Consider the following 26,966-nt stretch of genomic DNA (forward strand, 5'->3'; position numbering starts at 1 on the left):
AAAAAAAAAAAAAAAAAAGCACAAAAAAACAAGTGCTAGCAAGGATGGGGAAAAATTAAAACTCTTGTGCACTGTTGGTAGGACTGCAAAATGGTGCAACTGCTGTGAAAAACAGTATGAAAGTTTCTCAAAAAAGTAAAAACAGACCTACTATATGGTCCAGCAATGCCACTTCTGCATATATATCCAAAAGAATTAAAAATAGGGTCTTAAAGAGATATCTGTAGACCCATGTTCATAGTGGCACTATTCGTAATAGCCAAGAGGTGGAAGTAACCCTAATGTCCACTGACAGATGAATGGATCAAAAAAAATGGTGTGTATATATACAATGGAATATTACTCAGCCTCAGAAAGGAAGGAAATTGAGTGGTGAGAAAAATAGAAAAAAATAAAAATAAAAATTTTTAAAAAGGAAGGAAATCCTGTCACATGCCACAATGGGTGAACCTTGAAGACATTATACTAAATGAAATAAGCCAGTCACAAAAAGATAAATATTGTATGATTTCACTTATAAAAGGTATCTAAAGTAGTCATATTAAAAAAAAAAAGAAAAGAAAGTAGAATGGTGGTTACCAGAGACTGAGGGGAGAGAAGGGGAACTGTTATGTAGGTATAGAGTTTTAGATTTGCAAGATGAAGAGGTTCTGGAGATAAGTTTCACAACAACGTGAATATATGTAACATTACTGAATTGTGCACTTAAAAATGGTTAAGATGGTAAATTTTATACATAGACGTATTTTTTTTACAATTAAAAAAGATTAATGGGATCATGTCAATAGGAAGAAGAATCATCTTGAAGGAGCTCCTATTTATCAAATTTGAGACAAACTGAGCATCAAAAAGAAAAAAGAACAGTACTATAATTGATTACAACACATTGACTCTTTAAAAAAATCCATGAGGTTATAGTAATACTAAAATAATAGAAAATCTTTATAAAAGAATGCTAGTTAATAACTGTAGAAGAAGTTATATATTCAGAAAATGAACATTCTTTTGAGATGGAACTTTGCTCTTGTTGCCCAGGCTGGAGTGCAATGGCGTGATCTTCACTTGCTGCAACTTCTGCCTCTTGGGTTCAAGAGATTCTCCTGCCTCAGCCTACCGAGCGGCTGGGATTACAGGCGCCCACGACCACGCCTAGCTAATTTTTATATTTTTAGTAGAGACAGGTTTCATCATGTCAGTCAGGCTGGTCTCGAACTCCTGACCTCAGATGATCCACCTGCCTCGGCCTCCCAAAGTGCTGGGAGTACAGGCACGGGCCACCACACCCAGCCAAAAAAGAACATTTTCTATGTAACTCCCAGTGCAATAGCTCATTCAAGCAAGGATCATCAATAAATGTTCAAGCAATCAGGTGAAGAGTTAGTTGTTGGGGAACAGGATATTCACATGGTACCAAAGCATCACCCCACAGATAATTTACTAATTACAAAGGGGTAAATGTACTTTACAATGGATAGATATGGCAGTTTACACCTTAACAAACTTAGTATTACTATTTGTGGAACAACCTGTCATTAAGTGTCATATACGCCTCCTAATTTGATTAGGAGGATATAGTGTAGGATGAATACACGATAGCACCTAGGAATTATTCCTGCCAAAAACACTTAATTTGAATCTAACCCCACCTCTGGACCCAGCTTCTAGTTTACAGGAAATACAGAGAATGGAGGAACAAATTAAATGATACCACAAGAAACAGACAAAATTCAGAAGGTGGGACAATCTATAAAACAAGTGACCTAAATTAAAAGAGAGTAAGGAGACAATAACTAAACATGTGAACTTTGATTAGATGCTATTTCATCAAAGTTACAAAAATACATTTTTGGGACAACTATGGAAATGGGAATATGGAATATATATTAGATGATTTTTTAAAAGTTATGATTAAATATAAATTACCAATAAACAAAAAAGTTTAACCTTACCAATTATTAAAACAAAGTATGTTAAAATTTACCTATCAAATTGGTGACACTAAAAATTAATACAATTTTTTGGTGCAGGACCATCTGGTAACATGTAACAGTTTTTTAAATGTTTATATACTTTACCCAGCAATTCCACTTCTAGGGATTCATCCTATAGAGATAAGAGTTGTACATAAACATTTATTGACCAGAATGTTCACTGCAGCATTACTAGTGAAAATGGACACAATCTAATTTACCAAGAGGAAATAAATTATATAATAAAATACTTTGTAATCATTAAAAATCTTAATTTCAAATATTTAACATGAAAAGTTCCTTAATACATTAAGTACAAAGAAAGCAGATTATAAACTATTAATATGTAATTTCCCTGTATATATTCTACCTTACAGGAAAGATAATTATCAAAATGTTAATTTTGTTATTTCTAGGTGGCAGGATGGATTTATAGGTGATTTTAAGTTTTTTTCTTTGTAGGAGAGAGAATCATTATTTCTAATGTCTGAAAATAAAAAATGGGCCAGGTGCTGTGGCTCATGCCTGTAATTCCAGCACTTTGGGAGGCCAAGGTGGGCGGATCACTTGAGACCAGGAGTTCGAGACCAGTCTGGCCAAAATGGTGAAACCCTGTCTCTACTAAAAATACAAAAATTAACCAGGTGTGGCTGCCCGCACCTGTGGTCCCAGCTACTTGGGAGGCTGAGGCAGGAGAATTGCTTGAACCCGGGAGGCAGAGGCTGCAGTGAGCTGAGATCGCACCACTGTACTCCAGTCTGGGCAACAGAGTAAGACTCTGTCTCCAAAAAAAAAAAAGAAAAGAATAAAAAATGAAAGACAGAACAAAGTTATTTTTCATAATGCTAGAGGGCAGAACTAGAAACTACCACTAGAAGTTACGGGGAAGCCACATTTGACTCAACGTAAGGAATAACTTTCTAACAACTAGAATTTTCTAAGCAATGAATGACCTGCCTTATGAGGTAATGTGTTTTTGCATTTTTAGAACTCTAAACAAAGGCTAAACGGTCACTTGGCAAAGATATATAGAACAGATTTATGTGTTAGGAGATTAAAGAGAAGCTCTTAATTGTCCTTTTCTACTTTAAGTACATATAGTTTCACAGAAAGTTTTCCACTTGCAAGGATACCAGAAAGGAAGTGGTATTTCTTTTTAAGTGTTATTATAAAAAAAAAAAAAATGCGGCACTAAACTAAAGACATTATACTTACATTAGAATAATGGAATTGAAGGATGATTTACTTTGTTACATTCTACATCAATAATATATACATTATTGATAAAGTGAAAAGAGATAACTAACCCAATGGAGAGGATTCAAACTGAACTGGCAAGAACTATATTTGAATCTACTCCTTACTAATTTCTCTGTGTCTGATAAGAACCTGAAGAATTATACTTTCTTAAGGTTAAATACAATAAACATCTCAAAAAGGAGGACAGAAAGTACTATGCTCCCCTTTTGTGCTTCTGGCTGCACTATAATTCACATACAAATGGAGGAAAGGTGAAGAATACAGCACTCCCGCCCTTGCAATATGGTATATAAAAATCTTATGATTTTGGATGCAGGAATACTGGGCAATGGAAGTGACAGAAAAACTTATTATACTGGGTTCCTGGAAGGCAGAAGGAAGTGCCAGAGGTCTGTGAAATTTTTAGAGTAATTTGTAATGTTGAAAAAAATGAATGCCCTAAAAGACGTGCTTAAAAAACTTTTTAATTATGGAAATTGTCAAAATATACACAAAAGTAGAAAGTGGACTCACCACTCATCTTCATTTATCAACATTTTATCAAAGCTATTTCCAGTATTTTTTGTCTGTGATTTAAAAACAAACACTAGATTTAAGGCTATTTTACCTATAAAAAATTCAGTATGAAAAGATATCCTTTCTTGCTGATAACAGCAACTATTCAATAAATGTTAGCTGCTAGAGCTAGGTACTGTTCTATGCCTTATACCCATATAATTTTCATGTAAGCTAAGATTTGGTATTATCCCCATTTTACAAATGAGTTTTTAATGGCTCACCCAGCCAGTAAGCAGTGGTGCCAAGATGTGAACCCAGATGTTAACTCTAGACTAGACTTTATTCTCTCAACCACTGAAGTATGCTGCCTATTCACTATAGTTATTCTAGCTATTCTTTATGGGATATAGATTGTTGTGGTAATACTGTGAGAGGAACTGCTGAATGGGGAAAAAGACTGAAAATGATGTTATAGGGTGAACGGCTGCTCTTTGCTTTTCTTGGGAAACTTTCTTTAAATGCTCCAAATGAGAGAGAAAACTTAACTGGATATCATCAGTGTCAACTGCCTAGGATATAAAAAAAGGAGTCAGCTCACAGAGGGAAAAGCAATGACATGACTAGGCCTCTTCCACAGAGCTTGAATATAGACAGATTTCTTTTAAATTTGCCCCTCCAATGGTAGGGGGAGAGGAGAGGTTTCTCTACTTCTACCAGACCTAAAATAGTTCTAGCAAAGGGATCTCACAAGCAGAGGGTTAATAAATCAGTATAATATTTGGTTGCTTATGAAATATTCAGTGAAAAAAGGATAGGGGATAAAAAAATTCTTCTGACTGATGTCTCTGAGTTCTAAACCTTTCACTCATAGTCTTATAAATAAAACAAACAAGAAAAACTACTACATAATTCAGGATTTGTCAAAAGAAAGAAGAGTCTCCTCTGCAAAAGGACCAAAAATTCTCCTAAAACGCTCCCTAGTGATTTACAATAGATCTTAGCGTAATTAAACTAATTATCTTCTCTGTGGAGCTCACCTAGGGCATCCTCCTTCCCCATCTTCCACTTTTCCCAAACCCAAGTAGAAGGGCTCCTTCCCTGTTCCTACTGTACTTTATATGTAATTCTATCAAAACACTAATCAATATTGCAGTGTAATTATCTTCTTCTCTGGGCTATGAATTCCCAGAGGGCCAAGACCCTATCTTACTCCTCTTTACATTTCCAATTCCTTTTCTTCCTACCTACCACCACTGAAATACTCGAGAAAAGTTTGCAGAATGAATAAAGATGACAGAACATGGATTTTTTTTTTTTTTTTTGAGACAGTCTCATTCTGTTACCCATGTTAAAGTGCGATGGCATGATCTTGGCTCACTGCAACCTCTGCCTCCCGGATTCAAGTGATCATTGTGCCTAAGCCACCCGAGTAGCTAGGATTATAGGCATGTGCCACCACACCTGGCTAATTTTTTTTTTCCCAAAAGAATACAATTCGGCTAATTTTTATAGTTTTAGTAGAGATGGGGTTTTGCCATGCTGACCAGGCTGGTCTTAAATTCCTGGCCTCAAGTGACCTGCCTGCCTCTGCCTCCAAAAGTGCTGAGATTACAGGCATGAGCCACCACGCCTAGCCTGGAGTGATCTTTTTAAGAAGTGATTCTTTTATCAGTATAAAACCTCCCTAACCCCTTCACCTTCAGTTCTTCCCACAAGTCTCCCCTTTAGGAGCTTTCCCATCAGCCAACAGTTCAGGCTGAATGATAACATGGACTGTAGTCTCTTGAGAGCTGGAGAAAGAATCTAGTCACTTTGGTTTGCAATTATCTTCTAATGAAGAGGGGAGAACACAACTTGAAGGATCTGGAAGGTAGCCAAACCTTTCAAGAGCTTTTATTCAGAAGCCAAAATGCAGAATGCAGAATGGTATTTGAAATGCCTGCTTTTACATTTAAATGCTTGAAGGTAACAGGGAAAATAAAACATTGCAAATTTAAAAAACCACTGATTAGTAAGCAGCACCTGGTCATCCACTTCCATCATTTTTCAGACAAAAAATCCCTAGCAAAAATGTACAGGTCTGGGTTAAAGCCCTCAGCCATGAGGGAGGCACCTTTCATGTACTGTTGTAAGCGTGCTTAGACTCCTCTCTAATACTGGTTAACCAAACCACTTTGAGAATTATCTAGTTAGGCAATCCCTTTAAGTGAAAATCTTTGAGTAAGGAAGTTATCTTTCTCAAGAATTTAAGAAAATTCTAAACAATCTCCCAGTCAGTTTAAGCTGTTACACTGGAAAGAGAAAGTTGCATCACATGTTTTTATGCCTTTCTTTGGTTACCATGTTACCTTGGTTAGTGTCCTCTGGGTCTTCTATATGAGCAATGACACTCCTGAGATAAAGCTGCTTCTGCTGTTCTAGATTTGATTGTGAAAACGTCGGAACATTAGTCCTTGAATAAAAGCAAACCAGAAAAAAGAAGAACAGTCCATTAGAAACAGGAATATAGAGCTTTGTAGAGAGAAGTGATATACTGCTGATTGATTAGAACTAAGTTTCAGAGGCAAAATTATCTTTATGATCAAGAGGCAGAGAACAGTATTAGCCAAAAAAAAAAAAAACCTAAAATGGAGTATGGAATTGAGAAAAAAGAAGAGAAGCTGGGTGTGGTGGCTCACACATGTAATCCCAGCACTCTGGGAGTCTCAGGCAGGAGGACTGCTTGAGGCCAGGAATTTGAGACCGGCCAGGGCAACACAGCGAAACCAATTTAATTTTTTTTTTTTTTTTGAGACGGAGTCTCGCTCTGTCACCTAGGCTGGAGTGCTGTGGCCGGATCTCAGCTCACTGCAAGCTCCGCCTCCCGGGTTCACGCCATTCTCCTGCCTCAGCCTCCCGAGTAGCTGGGACTACAGGCGCCGCCACCTCGCCCGGCTAGATTTTTGTAGTTTTTAGTAGAGACGGGGTTTCACCGTGTTAGCCAGGATGGTCTCGATCTCCTGACCTCGTGATCCGCCCGTCTCGGCCTCCCAAAGTGCTGGGATTACAGGCTTGAGCCACCGTGCCCGGCCAATTTTTTTTTTTTTAAATGAGCTGGACATGGCTGCATGTGCCTATAGTCCTAGCTATTCAGGAGGCTGAGGAGGGAGGATGACTTGAGTTCATGAGTTCAAGGTTGCTGTGAGCTATGATCACAACACTGCATTCCAGCTTGAAGGAAATAGATACAACCTCCTGCTTACAAGGAATAGAAAGGTGAAGATTACCTAGTCCCTAGAGAAAGAAAGTATTTGTTGAGTAACTCAAGGTTAGTCAGAAAATAGCTAACTTTCTAGAGTGAAATTGAAAAGTTAAATGGGATAAAGACTGAAAAGAATCACTATATCTGGCAATCAGCAACAGTGACCTTGGTGAAAGCAATTTCTGGCCCATACTCATACTGACTTGACTGTACTAAAGAGTCAGCAGATGAGAATATTGAGATTGCAAATTTATTACTGTCCCAAGTAGCCTGAGTTGTGAGTTTTTGATATCACTTACATTGTAAACAACTCACAAGATTTCTCTCAATTATGCAAACAAAATAAAAAACCAGGAAACTGAGATTCAGGGTCGTAGTCAAAGGAAACTTTAGCCTTATTTGTAACAATTTAAACACTTATTTTATTTTTTATATAAGGTCTGTCTCCCAGGCTGGTGTGCAGTGGCATGATCTCGGCTCACTGCAACCTCTGTCCCCTGGGCTCAAGCAATTTTCCCACCTCAATCTCCCTAGTAGCTGGGACCACAGGTGTGCGCCACCACACCTGGGTATTTTTTTTTATTTTTAGTAGAGGCAGGGTCTCGTCATGTTGCCCAGATTGGTACTGAACTCCTGAATTCTAGGAATTGGCCCACCTCAGCCTCCCAAAGTACTGGGATTACAGGTGTGAGTCACTGCGCCCGGTCTAATTAAATTTTTTAAGCAAAATAAATATAATAAATGTATAATCAAAAGAATTTTTTAAAATCTCACTGTAAGGAAGCTAATCTGATTCAACATTTAAAAAAAAGCTTCTCTAGTAGATTCAGTTTAAAAGGACCATGTAGAGACACTGCCATCTCCTGGCAACAAGAGAATAAATTGAAAAGGTGACACAAATTTGCAACCCCTACTAGAATTTTTTTTCGAGGGCAGTTGTATGCAACTTAGGAGAGATGACAAAATGATTTTCTACTAGTTGTATTTTAACATTTTGGTTAAAATTATTCTAACCTCTTATCATATATGTGATCAGGCTGCCCCATGCATAGAAGATATCTTACATTTGTAGTATTTTCACTAATATGTCTATTTTGTTTTCAAAATAACCCTGTAAAGCAGCAGAGAAGGCATCATTAGCCTTATTTTATACATAAACACTGAGGTAAGAGATTAACTGACTTGCCAAAAGTCACATAGTTGGTAGTGCTGGAACTTCAAGTTTGCTTACTCCTGGAGCAGGGTTTTTTTCCCTACACTAAGAGGAAACAGGAGGGGAAGAAAGAAATTGAAGAGAACCAAAAGAAGTCAGAATATTTAATTATACTTTACATTACCTGGTCTTGGTTTGTAGAAGAGGAATGACTTTGCCTAGTCTTCTCTCATGGCCTTTCATCTTCCCAAAATCCTTGTTAAGAATATCCTGCTTTTTTGAGGAAAAGGAACGCAAAAGGAAAGGTGATTCTCAGTTACAAGAAAACCACTGAAAACAAGACTATTTATGGAAATATTTTTTAACCAAAGGCTACAAAAGCATATTCGTGAACACTGTGTACCACGTATGACAGCAGTGCTTTAAATAACAACTGTAATCTTAAAAAAAAGAAAAAAAAAAGAAAAAGAAAAAAGAAACCCTGGCCACGTGCAGTGGCTCACGCCTATAATCCCAAAACTTTGGGAGGCCAAGGCGGGTGGATTACCTGAGGTCAGGAGTTTGAGACCACCCTGGCCAACATGGTGAAACCCAGTCTCTACTAAAATACAAAAATTAGTTGGGCATGGTGGTGCACATCTGTAATCCCAGCTACTCGAGAGGCTGAGACAGGAGAATTGCTTGAACCCGGGAGGCGGAAGTTGCAGTGAGCTGAGATCATGCCACTGCACTGCAACCTGAGGGACAGAGTGAGACTCTATCTCAAAAAAAAAAAAAAAGAAACGCTATGTGGCAGGGATTATTACACTCATTTGGCAGACAGGGAATCAGGTTCAAAAAAGTTAGGTAAATTGCCCAAGATTTTTCAGCTCTTTCATGGCTGACTCAGAGATAGTGCTGTATCTTAATATATAGCATGGCAATAAAGATTGAGACATAGGCTGAAACCCAAAGACAGGAAAAATAACAGAATTACCATCTTAGTAATTATTCAACAGAGGGTAATTTAATACTATGTACCAGGTGATATAAATACATTATTTCATTAATCCTTATTATACTATGAAGTATTATTTACTGCAATTTAGATAAGAAAGGTGGGGAAACATAGAGGTTAAATAATTAGCCCAGGGTCGCAGTGCTAGTCAGGATTAAAACCCCAATTTGTCTGAATACAAAGTTCTGCCAGATGGTAACAAACGTACCACTGTGGAGTAGGATGCCCACAGCAGGGGAAGTTGTGTATGTGTGGAGATAGCGGGTATATGGACACTCTGCTATACATCTGAATAAAAATAATTTCATTTTTCTCTTCACCTTGAATAAAATGTACTTACTTTGTTCGATGAGCTGGAAACAACCGGAGATTTCATCTCACAACTTGACTTGTGTGAACCACCACTTCTGCAGGATGACTCCATATTAGAAGGAGTCTCTGAATGGTCTGAGATCCGAGAGAACACAGACGTAGGGTTCTCACTGTCAGGTATATTTTTATCAGAGACAGCTTGTTGAAAGTTATTGTTTGAAGAAGAGAGCTGGGGCCTATCCCAGGCAGAGTTATTGGGGCTGACCCCTTCAGATTCAGTACAAAGTTTGCTTTCATTTGGGCTAAGACCATCTTCTCTCATCTCTTCTCCAAGGGAAGAGAGTTTTTCAGTATCTTTGGATGAATCAGTCTCGTCCTTATCAAGCAAAGCATCACAAACTGTTGGATTAAATGGTGCAACAGTTACTTTTATAAGATTCTTTTCTAGTACAGAGCGTCTGTTTAACGGTTTAGTAGGAGTTGGTCCATGACCACTTGATGTACTTAGCTGAGGTAGTTTGAAGAGGTCAGGAGTCTCAGCTACTGGTCCCAAGCTGTACGATGAATTTTTCTCTTGGGGGGTATCAAGTAGAATTTGACTCCCTCTTTCTCCCTTCTCAACATGCCCAACATCATCTTCCCCAGAAGACTGCTCATATGATGGGTCATCTTCCTTCAACAGTGCATCAATCTCTTCCTCTGTGTAATTTACATCACCATCATCTTCTTCTCCCTCTGACAGCTCCAGCAAGGAGTCATCCAATCCATCCTCATCCAAGGAACCCCAAGAAAATGGGGCACTGTCTTTAGGCAACAGAGAGGTACCAGAAGACTGTTCAGAGGGCACCCGTGAGCACATCATTTCTGGAGAAATAAGACAGTTTCACTGAGGAAGAGAAAATAACCTTATACCAACTCCAGTCTACTATATGTGGGTAATATTCTAGTATTTCAAAATCTTTGCACTATGCCTTGTAGCATAAGAAATAATTTTTTTTTTTTTTTGAGACGGAGTCTCGCTCTGTTGCCCAGGCTGGAGTGCAGTGGCGCGATCTCGGCTCACTGCAAGCTCCGCCTCCCGGGTTCACGCCATTCTCCTGCCTCAGCCTCCCGAGTAGCTGGGACTACAGGCGCCCGCCACCTCGCCCGGCTAGTTTTTCATATTTTTTAGTAGAGACGGGGTTTCACCAGGTTAGCCAGGATGGTCTCGATCTCCTGACCTCCTGATCTGCCCGTCTTGGCCTCCGAAAGTGCTGGGATTACAGGCTTGAGCCACTGCGCCTGGCCAAGAAATAATTTTAAGATATTTAACCTTAGCAGAAACATGGAAATACATGTTAGAACAATGAGATACTTTTTGCCTATCAAAATGGCAATAATTAAGATGCCATGATAATCTGGATTGGTGAGGATGTGGAGAAACAAGCATTCACACACTATCAGTAAAAGCGTAAGTCAGTATGGTATTTTGTGAGGAGTAATTTGACTATATCATTTGACCTGGCAATTTCACTTCTAGAAATCTGTCCTTCATATATATATACATGGATGTTTAAAGTAGCCAAATCCTGGAGGCAACCTAAATGTCCATTACCAAGAGAACTGTTCAGTAAATCATGGTACGTTTGTGCTATGGAGTACTTTTCAATTATTTAAAAACACAATGAAGTAGACCTGTATGTACTATCATGGAATGATAACTACAACATACAAACAAAATAAATGTATATTTTGTAAAATGTCTGAATATTCAGTTTATACTTTAACACAAAACAAATATGTATTACTTTTGAAATAAAACAAAATTCGAGAACACAAGAAGGTAAATAACTGTCTTCCATACTGTGTGGAGCTGGTGGAGCAGTCTCTGCCTTTGCCACGAGACCAAATGGAAAAAGGTTTCAGTTCCTGCTAGCTGTTCCTTTCAGGAGACTTGTCAAAATGATTGACTCCCACCTTCCTGCAGGCAAAAAGAAAATTAGAGGATCTTCTCATCACTTTCAACTCTGCTAATTACAAAGTCAACTGTATTATGCTTTAAGGTGCTCGATGTATTAATTTTAATCTTGATTTTTTTTTAATACCAGAAAGTTGGATTTTCTGAGTCAAGAACACCAAAGAAAAAAATCTTCAGAGAAAAAAAAATTATGCAACTAAGAGAACTAGTTTTGTTCCTCCCAACAATTTGTACTTTTTTAAGACTATCATCTACTTTAGTAGGATGAATACTGGCGTGGGAGTCCAAAGACCTGGGGGTGTAGTCCTGGTTGTATCACTAGCCAGAACCAATAATTTGGGTATGCCACTTGACCATTTAGACTTGTTTCCTCATTTACAAAATGGGAAAGGGATGGAAAAGGGGTGCTAGACAATGTCTAAGGTTCCACCAAAATCTAAAAATTAATCATGATCACACACACACAATTCTTTAAATACATACATAGAAAAAACGCCAAAAAAAAAAAAAAAAGGTCATTAAAGATACAAACACAAGCCTGGGCAACAAGGTGAAATGCTGTCTCTACAAAAAAAACAGAAAAATCGGCAGGGCATGGGGGCACACGCCTGTAGTTTCAGCTACTGATGGGGCTGAGGTGAGAGGATCACTTGAGGATGGGCGGTTGAGGCTGCAGACAGCAGTCATCGTGCTGCTGCACTCCAGCCAGGGTGACACAGCAAGGCCCTGTCTCAAAAGAAAAGTAAAAAAAAAGATACAAACAAAAATTGATGACTACTATAACTTGCAGGGACCATAAAGGTAGGTCAAGGTCAGACTTTGTATCATTTTACTTTTCTACTTGAATAGTTAGTTGTACAATTAAAACCTAGTTTTTAAACAGCTAATGATAGACCTAATCTATAATTATTTTCCAGATGGGAAAGGTGATAAAATGCTAGTATTTCACATATCCGAGAAGTATAAGAAATGCTTAAATACTGAACTCAGTAATTTGGAAAAGTACTTGTAGCCTTGTTAACTGTAAAATTTCCCCTACTCCTTGACCCTCCATGTCACACCGAGTTTTAACTTTAGTTCACGCATTCTTTTTTTTTTTCTGAGACGGAGCCTTGCTCTGTTGCCCAGGCTAGAGTGCAGTGGCACAATCTTGGCTCACTGCAAGCTCCGCCTTCCGAGTTCATGCCATTCTCCTGCCTCAGCCTCTCAAGTAGCTGGGACTACAGGCGCTCGCCAACACATCCGGCTAATTTGTTGTATTTTTAGTAGAGATGGTCTCGATCTCTTGACCTTGTGATCCACCCGCTCAGCCTCCCAAAGTACTTGCGATTATAGGTGTAAGCCACCGCACCCAGCCTAGTTCACGCATTCTTTTAGAAGATATTTTTTGAGGTACAATCATCACACAGCACAAGCTGCGTGATATGTCTCTTTATGATTTCCAAGAAATCAAGATATAGCTCCCACTCTCATAATGTATAATATGTAATGTATAATCTTGCTAGGGAAATAACACTTAAAATTAAGCACCAATATGAGATAATATAAAATGGTATGGACAGTAAAGTACTAGAGAAAGAGAAGGGAGGGTTTACAGAATTTTAGAATTAGAAGGGACCTAGTTAAACGTACTCATATTAGAAATGAAATAGGAGAAAAATAAATATTAAATACCTATTATAAACCAGGTGCTCTGAGACACATTCTATAACTCTTTAACCTCTCAACACAACTCTGTAAAATTAATCTTATCAAAGAAATCATTTTCCGTTGTATTTAAACTCAGAGCTGCTAAAACTTATTTTATTTTACCAATACTGTATTCCAGCAATTGTGAGTTATAGGTGTTGAAGCAGCTGCCTCTATGAAAAGTAATTTCTCTGCATTAGTGACTGAGTTATTTTATTTATTTTATTTCTTTAGGAAGCAGAAAAAAAAAGTTTACTTTTGGAAAACATTCTTTGACTTAAGAAAGTTTATGGTTGTCAGGCACAGGTATCACAGGCACTGGGGTTAAGCAGCAACATTTCTTAGATGCCCTTTCTGAGCCACTGCCCCCAATTCTGACTCCTTACAAAATGTCTAGTTCAAGCCCTTGGTTGGCCAAATGGAGAGTTCAATAGATTTTCCCTCTTGGGAAATTAAAATTCAGAAGTATGAAGTAAGTTAACCAACTACACATAGCTAATAATGTTAGAACAAGGATTGAAACCCAGGTCTAATTCCAAATGCAATGTTTTTCTCACTACGTCTGTGACAGACTTGCACAGGATTGGTCAGCAAATGGCAGAGCTAGAATCCAAACTCAGGCCTTCCAAATTCAGTACAATCTATAACAAACTGTGCAAGAGTAAAGACTAAAGAGGGTTTCTGGTCTCTTGGAAAAAATATTTTAAGCCACCTTAATAGGACCAATATCCTTCATAACCATTGCAATAATCAATTCCTACACGACATGACATCCAGATGCAAAAAGATGGGCTTTTCTGAGCTTATGTTCCAACAGATCTGGGAACAAAAGCATACAAAACAACACCATATATATGGTATATAGAGAGAGGAGGAGATAATTTTAATTTTTACAAATCATTTTCTTTCTGATGTTATTTCCTCTTTTTTTTTTTTTTTGAGACGGAGTCTCGCTCTGTTGCCCAGGCTGGAGGGCAGTGGGGTGATCTCGGCTCACTGCAAGCTCCACCTCCTGGGTTCAGGCCATTCTCCTGCCTCAGCCTCCCGAGTAGCTGGGACTGCAGGTGCCCACCACCACGCCTGGCTAATTTTTGTATTTTTAGTAGAGACGGGGTTTCACCGTGTTAGCCAGGATGGTCTCGATCTCCTGACCTCATGATCTGCCTGCGTCGGCCTCCCAAAGTGCTGGGATTACAGGCGTGAGCCACCGCACCCAGCCATTTCCTCATTTTCAAAACTATTATGAAGAATGTAAAACATATACATAAGTAACACAATAGTATAATGAACCCCACATACCCATCACTCAACCCCAACGACTATCAACTCATAGCTAATCTTGCCCCATCCACTTCCCACCTTTACCAGATTATTTTGAAGCAAATCCCAGGCATTGTATCATTTCATCTGTAAATAACAAGAACCCCTTATCATAAAATATACAGTTCAGATTTCCAATTATCTTATGTCATATTTTTTTTAAGGCTAAAAAATAATCAGTATCCAAATAAGGTCCATACAATGTGACTGGCTGATAATGTCTTATGTGTATTTTAATCTAAAGATTTCAGATCTTTTCCCCTGCAATTACTTTATTAAAGAAACAATACGCAAGATGGCTTACGCCTGTAATCCCAGCACTTTGGGAGGCTAAGTTGGGCGGATCACTTGAGGCCAGGAGTTCGAGACCAGCCTGACCAACATGGCGGAACCCCATTTCTACTAAAAATACAAAGAAAATTTAGCTGGGCATGGTGGCATGGGCCTGTAGTCCCAGCTATTCAGAAGGCTGAGGCAGGAGAATCGCTGAAACCCAGGAGGCAGAGGTTGCAGTGGGCAAAGATCGCACCACTCCACTCTAGCCTGGGTGACAGAGTGAAACTCTATCTCAAAAAAAAAGAAAAGAAAAAAGAAACAGGCCAGGTGTGGTGGTTCACACCTGTAATCCTAGCACTTTGGAAGGCCAAGGGGGGCGGATCACGAGGTCAGGAGTTCGAGATCATCTGGACCAACGTGGTGAAACCCCATCTCTGCTAAAAATACAAAAAATAGCTGGGCTTGGCCTATAATCCCAGCTACCCCGGAGGCTGAGGCAGGGGAATTGCTTGAACCCCGGAGGCAGAGGGTGTAGTGAGCCCAGATCACACCACTGCACTCCAGCCTGGGCAACACAGCAAGAGTCAGTCTCAAAAAACAACAACAACAAAAAAATCACAATACCACGTATTATGTATGGCATTATGTATGGATACATATATCACAAAATTATTATAATACGCATGAATGGCCAGAGTTCAGGATGGTCTTGATCTCCTGACCTTGTGATCCACCCGCCTCAGCCTTCCAAAGTGCTGGGATTACAGGCGTGAACCACCATGCTCCACCAACATTTTATTTCTTAAGAAAACAATATCTCATCTTAGGCTACATGACAATAAATAAATAAGGAAAAAAAAATAGCAAGAAGAGACCTGAAACAAAGATGGCAACGTAAGATAAAGCAGTATGGTAGGTATAATAATGTTCACTATTATGTTACTTTTATACTGTTAAATTATTGACACAGGGTCTCAGGTTTGTTGCTCAGGCGGAAAACAGCGGCGTGATCATAGCTCACTGCAGCCTTAAACCCTGGGGCTGCTGGGACTACAGGTGCATGCCACTATACCCGGCTAATTTTTTATTTTTATTTTTTGTAGAGACATAGTCTTATTATGTTGCCCAGGCTGGTGTGGAACTCCTGGAGTCAAGCAATTCTTCCGCATAGGTTTTTCCAAAGTGCTGGGATTACAGGCATTGAGCCACCATACCCAGCCACTGTACTTTTTGATATGTTGAAACAATAAAAACATTTTAAAATTATGAAGTCAATGGGAAAGATACAATGATTATACTCTGTGAAGTATCAAATGTCCTCAAATATCACAGTACCTACCTGATAGGGTTGTGGCAAGAATTAAATGAGATCATGAACATAAATTTAGCACACGAGAGGCATGACATAAGAGACAAATAACTGGTGGCCATAGTTATTATTTCACCCCACCACCAACCATCATTGCCCTGACCCCTGGTGTCTTAAGAGAAGCGTAAGGCCGGGTGTGGAGGCTCACGCCTGTAATCCTAGCACTTTGGGAGGCCGAGGTGGGCGGATAACCTGAGGTCAGGAGTTCGAGACCAGCCTGGCCAACATGGTGAAACCCCGTCTCTACTAAAAATACAAAAATTGGCCAGGCATGTGGTGCACGTCTGTAATCCCAGCTACTTGGGAGGCTGAGGCAGCAGAATCGCTGGAACACAGGAGACAGAGGTTGCAGTGAGCTGAGATTGCGCCACTGCACTCCTGCCTGGGTGACAGAGGGAGACTCCATCTCAAAAAAAAAAAGCATAGGAACGGTAGGAAAAAAGAGTGCTAAACTGGTAGGGAATTTCCCCTAGACCCTGCCTGAAATTATCTAATACACTCTACTCTCATGTAGTTTAATCCAGCATTCAATCATATTGTCACTAAAGACCAGACTAGGTAGACATCTGAAATATCAGGCAAATTATGCAAATTAATGTTCACTGAACTATCCTTTACAGAGGTACTGGACCTCAGCAATTCACTTCAAATCTCTGAACCTCAACACAGATCAGAACACGCATCTAAAAAGGGGGTAAATACTGTTAACTTCAAACAGATTATCATGACAAAAAAGAGGATGTTTATGAAAGTCCTATAAACCTAAAAGTTCTATACCAAAAAAACCTAGTATTTAATGAATGTGCAAGGGGGGAAATCCTCAGATAAAACTGAAGTTCTTCAGTGAAATTCCAAAGACAGCCTTACTTATTACTTCTCTGTCAAAAGATGGCTTGCTTACTTCTCGGTATACCATTCTTGGTACTTGTCTGGTAACCTCCACTTAAAATATAGGGATCCCTTTTTTTTTTTTTAATTTTTGAGACAGGGTCTCACTCAATCACCCAGGCTGGAATGCAGTGGCATGATCTGGGCTCACTGCAACCTCTGCCTCCCAGGTTCAAGCGATTCTCATGTCAGCCTCCCCAGCAGCTGGGATTACAGGCGTCCACCATGCTCGGCTAATTTTTGTATTTTCAGTAGAGATGGGGTTTTGCTATGTTGGTCAGTCTGGTCTTGAACTCCTGGCCTCAAGCAATCCTCCGGCCTCGGCCTCCCCAAGGGCTGTGATTACAGGCGTAAGCCAGCATGCCTGGCCATATCCCTTTATTTTTAAGGGAAGAATATTTTTCCGATCTCCTAATTCTATCTCTTAGTTCCTCTACACCCCATCCTTTCTGTGACCCCATTCTGTCCTTCCACATCTCTCTCACCTGTCCACCCCCTTCTTCACACTTCAGTTTACCACCCCCTCTCTCTGTTCTCGAACCTCCTGGTTGCAACCTCAGAAACTGGTTCCCTTTCTATTTTTATTTCACCTCAGAAAACCTACTGCCTTTGAGCACAAAGCCTTACTTTATCGAGGCCACTAAAACTGCAACACCAGATGCAAACCCACATCCTCTTTCAAGCTCTAAAGTCAAGACCATTACCAAGCAGGGTCTGACAGGTACAGCCAAGGGCAGAGATTATTTCCAATGGACAAGACCTCCCCCTGGCCTTTGATTTCCAACCTTTCCCAAATGCAATACATGCGAAGCACACAGCACAAAACGCACTCAGCAGGCTTTGTTATCACTCCATAAAATACACACAACATTTACAAAAAATCAAAACGAACTCAAATTATCTGTAACAGTTTTGCAAATTCCTTCGAAGTAACTAAAAACACCGCAGGACGGAAAAAACAACCCAGGGCTGCAAATCTTTGCTTTAGGTAACATTTCACTAGATGATGGTGCCAGGATTCTCCTCCCACATGGGCACAGAGAACAGATTTGCTAAGCTGAAGCAACAGGTTTCTTTTAAAAAAGAAAATGTGCTTTAAAACACTTCAGGCAGGTCTGCTAGAGCTTGGAGTCCCTAATAAATACACAAAACACTGGAGATCAGGTTAGGGCAGGCGGTGGGCAATTCAACCACTTCTAGGACCTTTCCAAGACCCACCGAGGTGCTGCTTTCCCTCTTGCCCTGGAAGTAACTGGTGACGCCGCCTCCAGCCCTTGAGGACCCGGAGAAAGGGTGGCCCAGTCCCAACCTTCGGAGGATACTGCCTTGGCTCTCTCTCACAAATGCAACGGCCTGAGACGGTGTCGCCCTTCAGGAAGGCCCTTTGCATCTCCCTCCTCCGGAGACACCGCGAATTCCCGCCTCCCGGCGGAAAGCGGGAGAAGCGAGGGTTTTCTCCCCGCCCCTCCCCCAGTAGGGGCACACCCGCCCCTCAGCAGGCCTGGGCTTTGCGCTCCTCTCCCGGGAACCACCGTTCTCAGATCTCCCCCGGGAGTGGGCCGTCCTCTTCCTGCCCCCACCCGCGAGACGCGGCAGAAAAGCCCGCGGCTATCTTCCCGCCAGCAACAGCCTCCCGCCGAGCCGGCCGGGACAGAGGCGGCCCCCACCCCCACTGGGCAGGGACTGCAGACGGCGCTCCCCGACTCTCAGACGACCAGGGAGCTTCCCTTTTCCTCAGCGGGGTGAGGGGCATCTGTCGCCCGCCGACTTGGAGGTGGGGGGCAGGGACATTCCCTCGCCATCACCTCAGGAGCTAGACTGCTTCTCGCCGCAGGGCGTGGGCCTCCCAATCCCTCCAAGGGGCGGACGGCGTGCGCAACCCCCTGGAGAAGCAACAGGCGCCCCCATCCCCCTCCAAGCCGGGTAACGCCGACCCCCTCGTCCCTCCCGCTCTTCACCTCCGGAAGCCGGGCCAAAGCCTAGGCGAACGACTGCGCCTCACTCCGCCCCCTGCGCCATTTTATCGCCCCCTCCCCGACCTCCCCCACCCGGAGTCCGCCGGGCCAACGCCAGGGGGAGGGCAAACCAGCAGTGATTGGCAGGAAAGCGTCCCGCCTCTAGGAGGGTTGTGCCCCGCGCAGGCGCTTCAGCCCCGCCCTCCGCACCGCCTACCGTGCCCGCCGGCTCCACCTTTTCCCGTCTCATCGACCTGCTCGACTCTCCGCTGCTCCTCACTTTTTCCGGCTACTGCCGGGCGGGGAGGGGTCCAGGCCGAGCAAGCGGAGCGCCGAGCCCAGCTGATGCAACCTGGCTGGACTCGCGTGACAGTTCCCGGTACGCGGCGGCGACGGTGACCCAGGAAGGGGCTCTGGTGCCGGGCTGAGCAGGGGAAGCAGGGGTAGCGGAGCCATGGGGGATGCTCCCAGCCCTGAAGAGAAACTGCACCTTATCACCCGGAACCTGCAGGTCAGGCCTGGGGGTTGGAAATGCGCCGTTGGGGACTAGGAGCCCGAGGTTCAGTGATTTTGAGCCCCATTACAGGGTTCCAAGTATGTGGGGCCGGGGTCTCGGCGCTGGGACAGCTCTGAGAGAGGCTGTAGATCTCACTGCTGGTCGGTCAGTCAATCAAGCAGCCCTTCCCTGGGTTCCACAAGCACAGCGGGCTCATTTATTCCGTCCAGTTACCTTGTGTTGGAGCCAAGCTTTGGATCCAGGACTCCCACTCCACCACCCTATCAAGTGCCAGACCTGGTGCTTAGTCGCTGGGGATACGTCAAGGGCCTGCCAGAGCTTGTCTGAAGGGGATCAGACGTTAAAAATGACCCATTACGGTTCAAGTAAGTACTGGAGGATGCTATACTGGGAGCTTTAAAAGGAAAAAGAGAAGGGAAGCCTTCCCTGAGGAAGTGACCTCTAAACTGCGCCTTGAAGGTAATGGATCCCCCACTCCTCATATGTTCCGATTGTTACGAAGAACTACGGGAGTAGAAGTTAACCAGAGGAAGAATGGAAGAATGACGAGGGAGAGCATTTCAGATGGAGGGAACAGAAATTGTGGCTAATTTAGCTGCAGTGGAGTAAGCAAAGTTATGCGGAAGCACTTAAATATTTATATTGCTTATTCCCTTAACTTTTTCAGGCTTCTGACTATTGTCACCTTATCAGGGAGGCATGATTTCCGACCACTTTATTTAAATAACAAACCCTCTGGCACCAGAACTGCCCCATCCCTTGCTCTGCCTTTTTTTTCTGTTATTATTTCTACATGCTATACATTTTATTTGTTTATTTGTTTAGGAGAGGTAGGCAAGGTCCAAGTCACGGGGGCCTTGCAGGCCTTATTCTGTTCAATCTGAAATTGTTCTTTCTTCAAAGAGCAGTGATACATCAGTTGGGCCACAGCCTGCTCTGTTTTTTTTTTTTTTTTTTTTTTGAGATGTAATTCACATACTATAAAATTCACCCTTTTAAAGTGTACAATTCAGTGGGTTTTAGTATGTTCACAAGGTTGTGCAACCATCACACTAATCTAATAAAACTTGCACCCATTGGCAGATGCTACCTGTTACCCACTACTCCTAGCCTTAGGGAAACACTAATCTACTCTCTGTCTCCAGGTATTTGCCTATTCTGGGCATTTCCTGTAAGTAGAATCATACAATATGTGTCTTGTTGCGGCTGACTTTTTGCACTTAGCATAATGTTTTCAAAGTTCATGCATGTATTTGCACCTAATAGAACCTCATTCCTTTTTTTGTTTTGTTTTGTTTTGTTTTTGAGACAGAGTCTTCTTGGTCGCCCAGGCTGGAGTGCAGTGGCGCGATCTCAGCTCACTGCAAGCTCCGCCTCCCGGGGTCCACGCCATTCTCCTGCCTCAGCCTCCCGAGTAGCTGGGACTACAGGCGCCAGTCACCACGCCCGGCTAACGTTTTGTATTTTGAATAGACGGAGTTTCACCGTGTTAGCCAGGATGGTCTCCATCTCCTGACCTCGTGATCCACCCGCTTCGGCCTCCCAAAGTGCTGGAATTACAGGCGTGAGCCACCGCGCCCGGCCGAACGTCATTCCTTTTTATGGTTGAATGATACTCTGATGTATGGGTATACATTTTGTTTTTCCATTCATCAGTTGATGGACATTTGGGTTAGTCCATTCACAACTTAGTCTTAACCAAAGGTTTTTGCATGCTTCCCTTAGCTAGATTCTTTGTTTCCTATTCTCTCTCCATAAAATAGTGCTGGTTGGAGACTAAAAATACACAAAACTATTAGAATTTACTCAATTGGGTTTTTTGTTTTGGGTTTGTTTTTTTTTTTTTGAAACGGAGTTTCGCTCTTGTTGCCCAGGCTGGAGTGCAATGGCACAATCTCAGCTCACTGCAACCTCTACCTACCTCCCCGGCTCAAGCGATTCTCCTGCCTCAGCCTCCTGAGTAGCTGGGATTACAGACGTGTGCCAACACGCCGGGCTAATTTTTGTATTTTTAGTAGAGATGGGGTTTCACCATGTTGGCCAGGCTGGTCCCAAATTCCTGACCTCAAGTTATCCACCAAACTTGGCTTCCCAAAGTGCTGGGATTACAGGCGTGAGCCACCGTACCCAGCCTCACTCAGGTTTTAAAGGCTAAGTAATGTGACATCTCCCTGGATGGTGAGAACCCTCCAAGTGTCCACATAGTCGGAATGCTCTTGAGCGTGCGGGATCAGCTACCAAAAGACTTGGAGCACAGGATTTTAACAAGTCCTGGTAATACATGATTCAAACCAGCAGTCTATCATGGTTTCTAATAGCCTCCAAAACTGTAACTTGAGGAAACACTACAGCCTCTTATCAGGGGTATACTGGCTTCTTAGAATTTCAATACTGTCATAGAACAAAAAGAAATCATTAAAGGTTTGTAAAAAGAAAAATGAGTTTTAAAGAAGTTTTTGAGTTTTAAAGACTATCTCTGGCTACTTTTTAGAACATGGATTGGAGTTGCCAGGCACAGTGGCTCATGTCTGTAATCCCAACACTTTGGGAGGCCCACGCGGGCAGATCACTTGAGGTCAGGAGTTGAAGACCAACCTGGCCAACATAGTGAAACCCTATCTCTACTAAAAATACAAAAATTTCTCGGGCATGGTGGCGGGCACCTGTAATTCCAGCTACTTGGGAGACTGAGGCAGGAGAATCGTTTGAACCCGGGGGCAGAGGTTGCAGTGAGTCAAGATGGCATCACTGCTCTCCAGCTTGGGTGACAAAGCAAGACTCCGTCTCAAAAAAATGAAAAAAAGAACATGGATTGGAGGGAGTAAGAGTAGATTTGGGAGACCTGTTAGGAGAATATTACAGTAATCCTGGTGTGATCTGATGGGGCCTGGATTTGCGTGGTGATGTAGAGGCAGAGAGAAATAGGAGGGTTGAAGAGCAGTTTTGGAGTCCTTGAACAACTCTAAATGATGGTACCATTTACTGAACTAGGAGTGAAACTATCAGTGAAAAAGATGGTTGGGGAGTGAAGTAAGAAGTCAAGAGCATGAGTTTTATTTTGAACACGTTGAGTTTGAATGATTGGATTGATAACAAGACCATGGTTCTGTATATGGACGTGAGCAGGATATTTGGGAGTTACTGGCTCACAGTGGTAATTGAAGCAACTGAAGGGGATCAGTTAAGGAGACTGTAGAGTAAGAAGAGAAAAGACCAGAGCCCCAAGGATTGCTAATATTTATTGACTAGGAAAAATAAGAACAGTTGCAAAGAAATCTAAGCAGGCAGAGGAGAGGAAAACTAAGAGAATAAAATAAAGGAGACCAAAAGAGGAGAGTGCTTCTGGGAGGGAGTGAGGACTAAAACATACTCATTGAATTTAGCAACATGAAGGTCCTCTGTGATCTTAGCAAGTTTATGTGTGATGTGATATGGAATTTAGTAGTATGATGTGGTATGGAATTCAAATTGGAATGGGAGATTAGGAAATGGAGACCAAAAGAAGAGACAACTGTTTCAAGAAATTGGCTATGAAAGGAAGGAGAGTGAGTCAGAGGTATGTAAACCAAAAAGTATCTGAGGCAAGGTGTGGTGGCTCACACCTATAATCCCAGCACTTTGGGAGGCTGAGGCAGGTGGATCATTTGAGGTCAGAAGTTAAGACCAACCTGACCAACATGGTGAAACCCCATCTCTACTAAAAATACAAACAATTAGCTGAGTGTGGTGGTGCGCGCCTGTAACGTCAGCTACTCTGGAAGCTGAGGCAGAAGAATCACTTGAACCCCGGAGGCGGAGGTTGCAGTGAGCAGAGATCACAGCACTGCGCTCCAGCCTGGGCGACAGAGTGAGACTCTATCTTAAAAAAACAAAAAGTATCTGAGACAAGTCTCAATGAATTTAGAGGTTTCTTTTGCTAAGGTTAAAGACCATGGCACCTGACACAGCCTCAGTAAGTTCTGAGAACATGTGTCCAAGGTGGTTGGGTTACAGCTTCGTTTTATACATTTTGGGGAGACAGAAGTTACAGGCAAAAACATAAATCAATACAAGTAAGGTATACATTGGTTTGCCCAGAAAGGGGGTGGGAGTTCTAGGTTATAGGTGGATTCAAAGATTTCCTGATTGGCAATTGATTGAAAGAGTTAAACTCTGCCTGAAGAGTTGAAGTCAGCTGAGTTAAGATAAGGAGGGTTGTGGAAGCCAAGGTTGTTTTTTTTTTTTTGAGACATAGTCTTGTTGCCCAGGCTGGAGTGCAATGGTGCAATATTGGCTCACTACAACCTCTGCCTTCCAGGTTCAAGCGATTCTGCTGTCTCAGCCTCCTGAGTAGCTGGGGTTACAAGCACCTGCCACCATGCTCTGCTAATTTTTGTATGTTTAGTAGAGACAGGGTTTCGCCATGTTGGCCAGGCTGGTCTCGAACTCCTGACCTTGTGATCCACCCGCCTTGGCCTCCCAAAGTGCTGGGATTACAGGCCTGAGCCACTGTACCCAGCTGAAGCCAAGGTTCTTGTCATGTAGATGAAGCCTCCAGGTAGCTGGCTTCAGAGAGAATTGATGGTGAATGTCTGTTATCTGACCTTAAAAGGTGTCAGACTCTCCAGAAAAGACTTAGTATGGGTAGGAGATTTCTCTACAGAACGCACATTTCCCCCCACAAGAGACAGTTTTGCAGGGTCATTTCAAAATATGTCAAATAAATATCTTTTGGGGTAAAATACTTTGATTTCCTTTAGGGTCTGCTATCTGTCTTGTGGTGCTATACCAGAATCAGGTTGGAATTTGGTATCTTATTGCTACAGAGAGTTTGTTTTGTCAATCTTACTATCTGTGTTTTAATGTTCATGCTGGTCAGTTGTGCCTAAACCCCAGAGGATCACCAGGTGGGGTGGCGCACGCCTATAATCCCAGCACTTGGGGAGACTGAGGCCAGAGGATCACTTGTGTCCAAGAATTCGAGACCAGCCTGGGCAACATAGTGAGACTTCTCTACTAAACCAAAAAAACTAGCCAGGCATACATGCGCTGGTAGCCCCAAGCTACTAGGAAGGCTGAAGTGGGAGGATTGTTGAGCCTGGAGGTCGAGGCTGCAGTGAGCTGTGTTTGCACAGCTGGACTCCAGCCAGGGCAGCATAGCAAGATCTTGTCTCAAAAAGGTAAGTGAATAAATATACTCCAAAGGGAGAAGGGTATAATGAGGCAAGTCAGACCCTTCCTTCCTGCGTTGGCCTGAACTAGTTTTTTAGGTTTCTTTGGGATCCCGTTGGCCAAAATGTGGAGTCCATTCCATCAGTTGGGGGGCTTAGAGTTTAGTTTTGGTTTACAGGTAGCTACAGGCAAAGATGCAGTTAGGGGCATGTCCCCACTCCCCAGCATCGGGGGTGATACTAGCAGCAGCATCAACTTTACATTGGCTCTCCATGTTGTAACTGAGCGAGTTATGTAGAAACGCCACACTCTGAGATGAATTCAGGAGTCCTTTATTGGCCAGCAACCGAGAGACGGCTAGTGCTCAAAATTCTCTCAGCCCTGAAGAAGGGGCTAGATTTTCTTTTATACTTTGGTTTAGAAAGGGGAGGGGGAGCCTAGCTGAAGTAATCTTACAGAAGTAAAACAGGCAAAAAAGTTAAAAAGACAAATGGTTTATACGAAAGGGGAGGGGGAGCCTAGGTGAAGTAATCTTATAGGAGTAAAACAGGCAAAAGAGTTAAAAAGACAAATGGTTATGGGAAAACAAACAGTTCCAGGTGCAGGGGCTTTAAATCCATCACAAGGTGATAGACGCGGAGGCTTTGGGTTCCATCAACCAGACACAAATGCGGGGGCTTAGGGTACTATCAACCGGGTGAATTCCTGAGAACTGCGATATAGCTTGCCACAGTATCTTATCAGTTAATTGTGTTCTTTGATGTGCTGGGAGTCAGCTTGCACAAGTTAAGTCCTTGAGGAAGGGGGTGGGTAAGAGGCTGCAAGGGGCTGCAAGTGAAGGAGCCAAAATGGAGTTTGTCTGGCTCTCTCAGCGAAGGGAGAGTCAATTCGGATTAAAACAAGGTAGGGTATCACATCCACACTGAGAGCATGGCTGGACCTCCTTGATGGCTCTGAGCCTGGATCTCCAGTGACACATCCTTTTGTTTTCCTTGTCACACAGTAAAGGATGAGCAAGGTGGGACACCGACATTAAACTAACTCTTCTGCTTCCACAACAGGAGGTTCTGGGAGAAGATAAGCTGAAGGAGATACTGAAGGAGCGGGAACTTAAAATTTACTGGGGAACAGCAACCACGGGCAAACCACATGTGGCTTACTTTGTGCCCATGTCAAAGATTGCAGACTTCTTGAAGGCAGGATGTGAGGTAAGAACTAATGCTATAAAGCCCTTGGGGAATGACCCAAAGGAGACCCAAGAGAGACTTAACAAAGACAGGGTGGGGCTGGAGGAGATAGGTTGGAGGTAATTGGACAAATTCACATTTTGGTAGCCCCTTATCTCTTATCCAGGTAACAATTCTGTTTGCGGACCTTCACGCATACCTGGATAACATGAAAGCCCCATGGGAACTTCTAGAACTCCGAGTCAGTTACTATGAGAATGTGATCAAAGCAATGCTGGAGAGCATTAGTGTGCCCTTGGAGAAGCTCAAGTTCATCAAAGGCACTGATTACCAGCTCAGCAAGTAAGTGCTTGATCATCCACCCTCCTTGTGGCTCTGGTGCTGCTAGCTAATTACAGGCCTGTGGAGTCCAGGCATTCTTTACATTTAAATTAGAAGCTGTCTGGCGTGACCTATTAAGAACCGTTTAAAACTTTATACTCATTGTCCTTGTAATTCATCCATCAGAAGTGTACTGACTAGTAAATGCCTTAATACTGTCATATTTGCTGGAAATACAAACATAACCATAACAAAGTCCTTGGCCTTGCAGAACTCACAGCATATGGGAGAGTGATTATGAACAATTCAGCCTCCCTTTCTCTTCCAGCCTCAGCAAATAAGAAGAAAAGAAAAGTGAAAGAAAAATATTTCACTTATTTTTCACCACCCCAACAATTGTTATTGCTTTTTATCTGAGTGAGTTTTGTTCATATTTGGAATGTTAGCATAGATATTTCATGTTCTGATGTTTAACTTACTCTTTCTTTTTTTTTTTTTTTTTTTTTGAGATGGAGTTTCGCTCTTGTTGCCCAGGCTGGAGTGCAATGGCGCAGTCTTGACTCACTGCAACCTCCGCCTCCTGGGTTCAAGTGATTCTCCTCCCTCAGCCTCCCAAGTAGCTGGGATTACAGGCATGCACCACCACACCCAACTAATTTAGTATTTTTAGTAGAGACAGGGTTTCTCCATGTTGGTCAAGCTGGTACTGAACTCCCAACCTCAGGTGACCCTCCCACCTCGGTCTCTCAAAGTGCTGGGATTACAGGCATGAGCCATTGCCCCCGACCTAACTTACTCTTTCTTTTTTTTTTATTTTTATTTATATATATATATATTTTTTTTGAGATGGAGTCTCGCTCTGTCACCCAGGCTGTAGTGCAGTGGCCAGATCTCAGCTCACTGCA

At 42.3% G+C, this 26,966-nt stretch overlaps 2 protein-coding genes across 3 annotated transcripts in view; one reads left to right on the forward strand and one right to left on the reverse strand.

The window, feature by feature from the left end:
• S100PBP (S100P binding protein) overlaps positions 1 to 19,060 on the reverse strand; it is a 50,317-nt gene extending 31,257 nt beyond the window's left edge. The window contains exons 1-5 of one of the 2 annotated variants that reach the window (XM_011955405.1): positions 18,889 to 19,060; positions 11,275 to 11,391; positions 9,460 to 10,295; positions 8,307 to 8,395; positions 6,077 to 6,180 (exon numbers count right to left, since the gene is read on the reverse strand). In XM_011955405.1, coding sequence (XP_011810795.1) covers positions 6,077 to 6,180; positions 8,307 to 8,395; positions 9,460 to 10,293 — 1,027 coding nt within the window. In that variant the 5' untranslated portion in view covers positions 10,294 to 10,295; positions 11,275 to 11,391; positions 18,889 to 19,060. The remainder of the gene's footprint in view (positions 1 to 6,076; positions 6,181 to 8,306; positions 8,396 to 9,459; positions 10,296 to 11,274; positions 11,392 to 18,888) is intronic. The other variant, XM_011955406.1, reaches the window with a different exon arrangement.
• YARS (tyrosyl-tRNA synthetase) overlaps positions 18,257 to 26,966 on the forward strand; it is a 52,849-nt gene continuing 44,139 nt past the window's right edge. The window contains exons 1-3 of the mRNA XM_011955404.1: positions 18,257 to 19,396; positions 25,615 to 25,761; positions 25,907 to 26,082. Of these exons, the coding sequence (XP_011810794.1) occupies positions 19,340 to 19,396; positions 25,615 to 25,761; positions 25,907 to 26,082 (380 nt within the window). The 5' untranslated portion in view covers positions 18,257 to 19,339. The remainder of the gene's footprint in view (positions 19,397 to 25,614; positions 25,762 to 25,906; positions 26,083 to 26,966) is intronic.

This window comes from Colobus angolensis, unplaced genomic scaffold, assembly GCF_000951035.1.
Source record: "Colobus angolensis palliatus isolate OR3802 unplaced genomic scaffold, Cang.pa_1.0 Scaffold4, whole genome shotgun sequence".
Lineage (NCBI taxonomy): Eukaryota > Metazoa > Chordata > Mammalia > Primates > Cercopithecidae > Colobus > Colobus angolensis.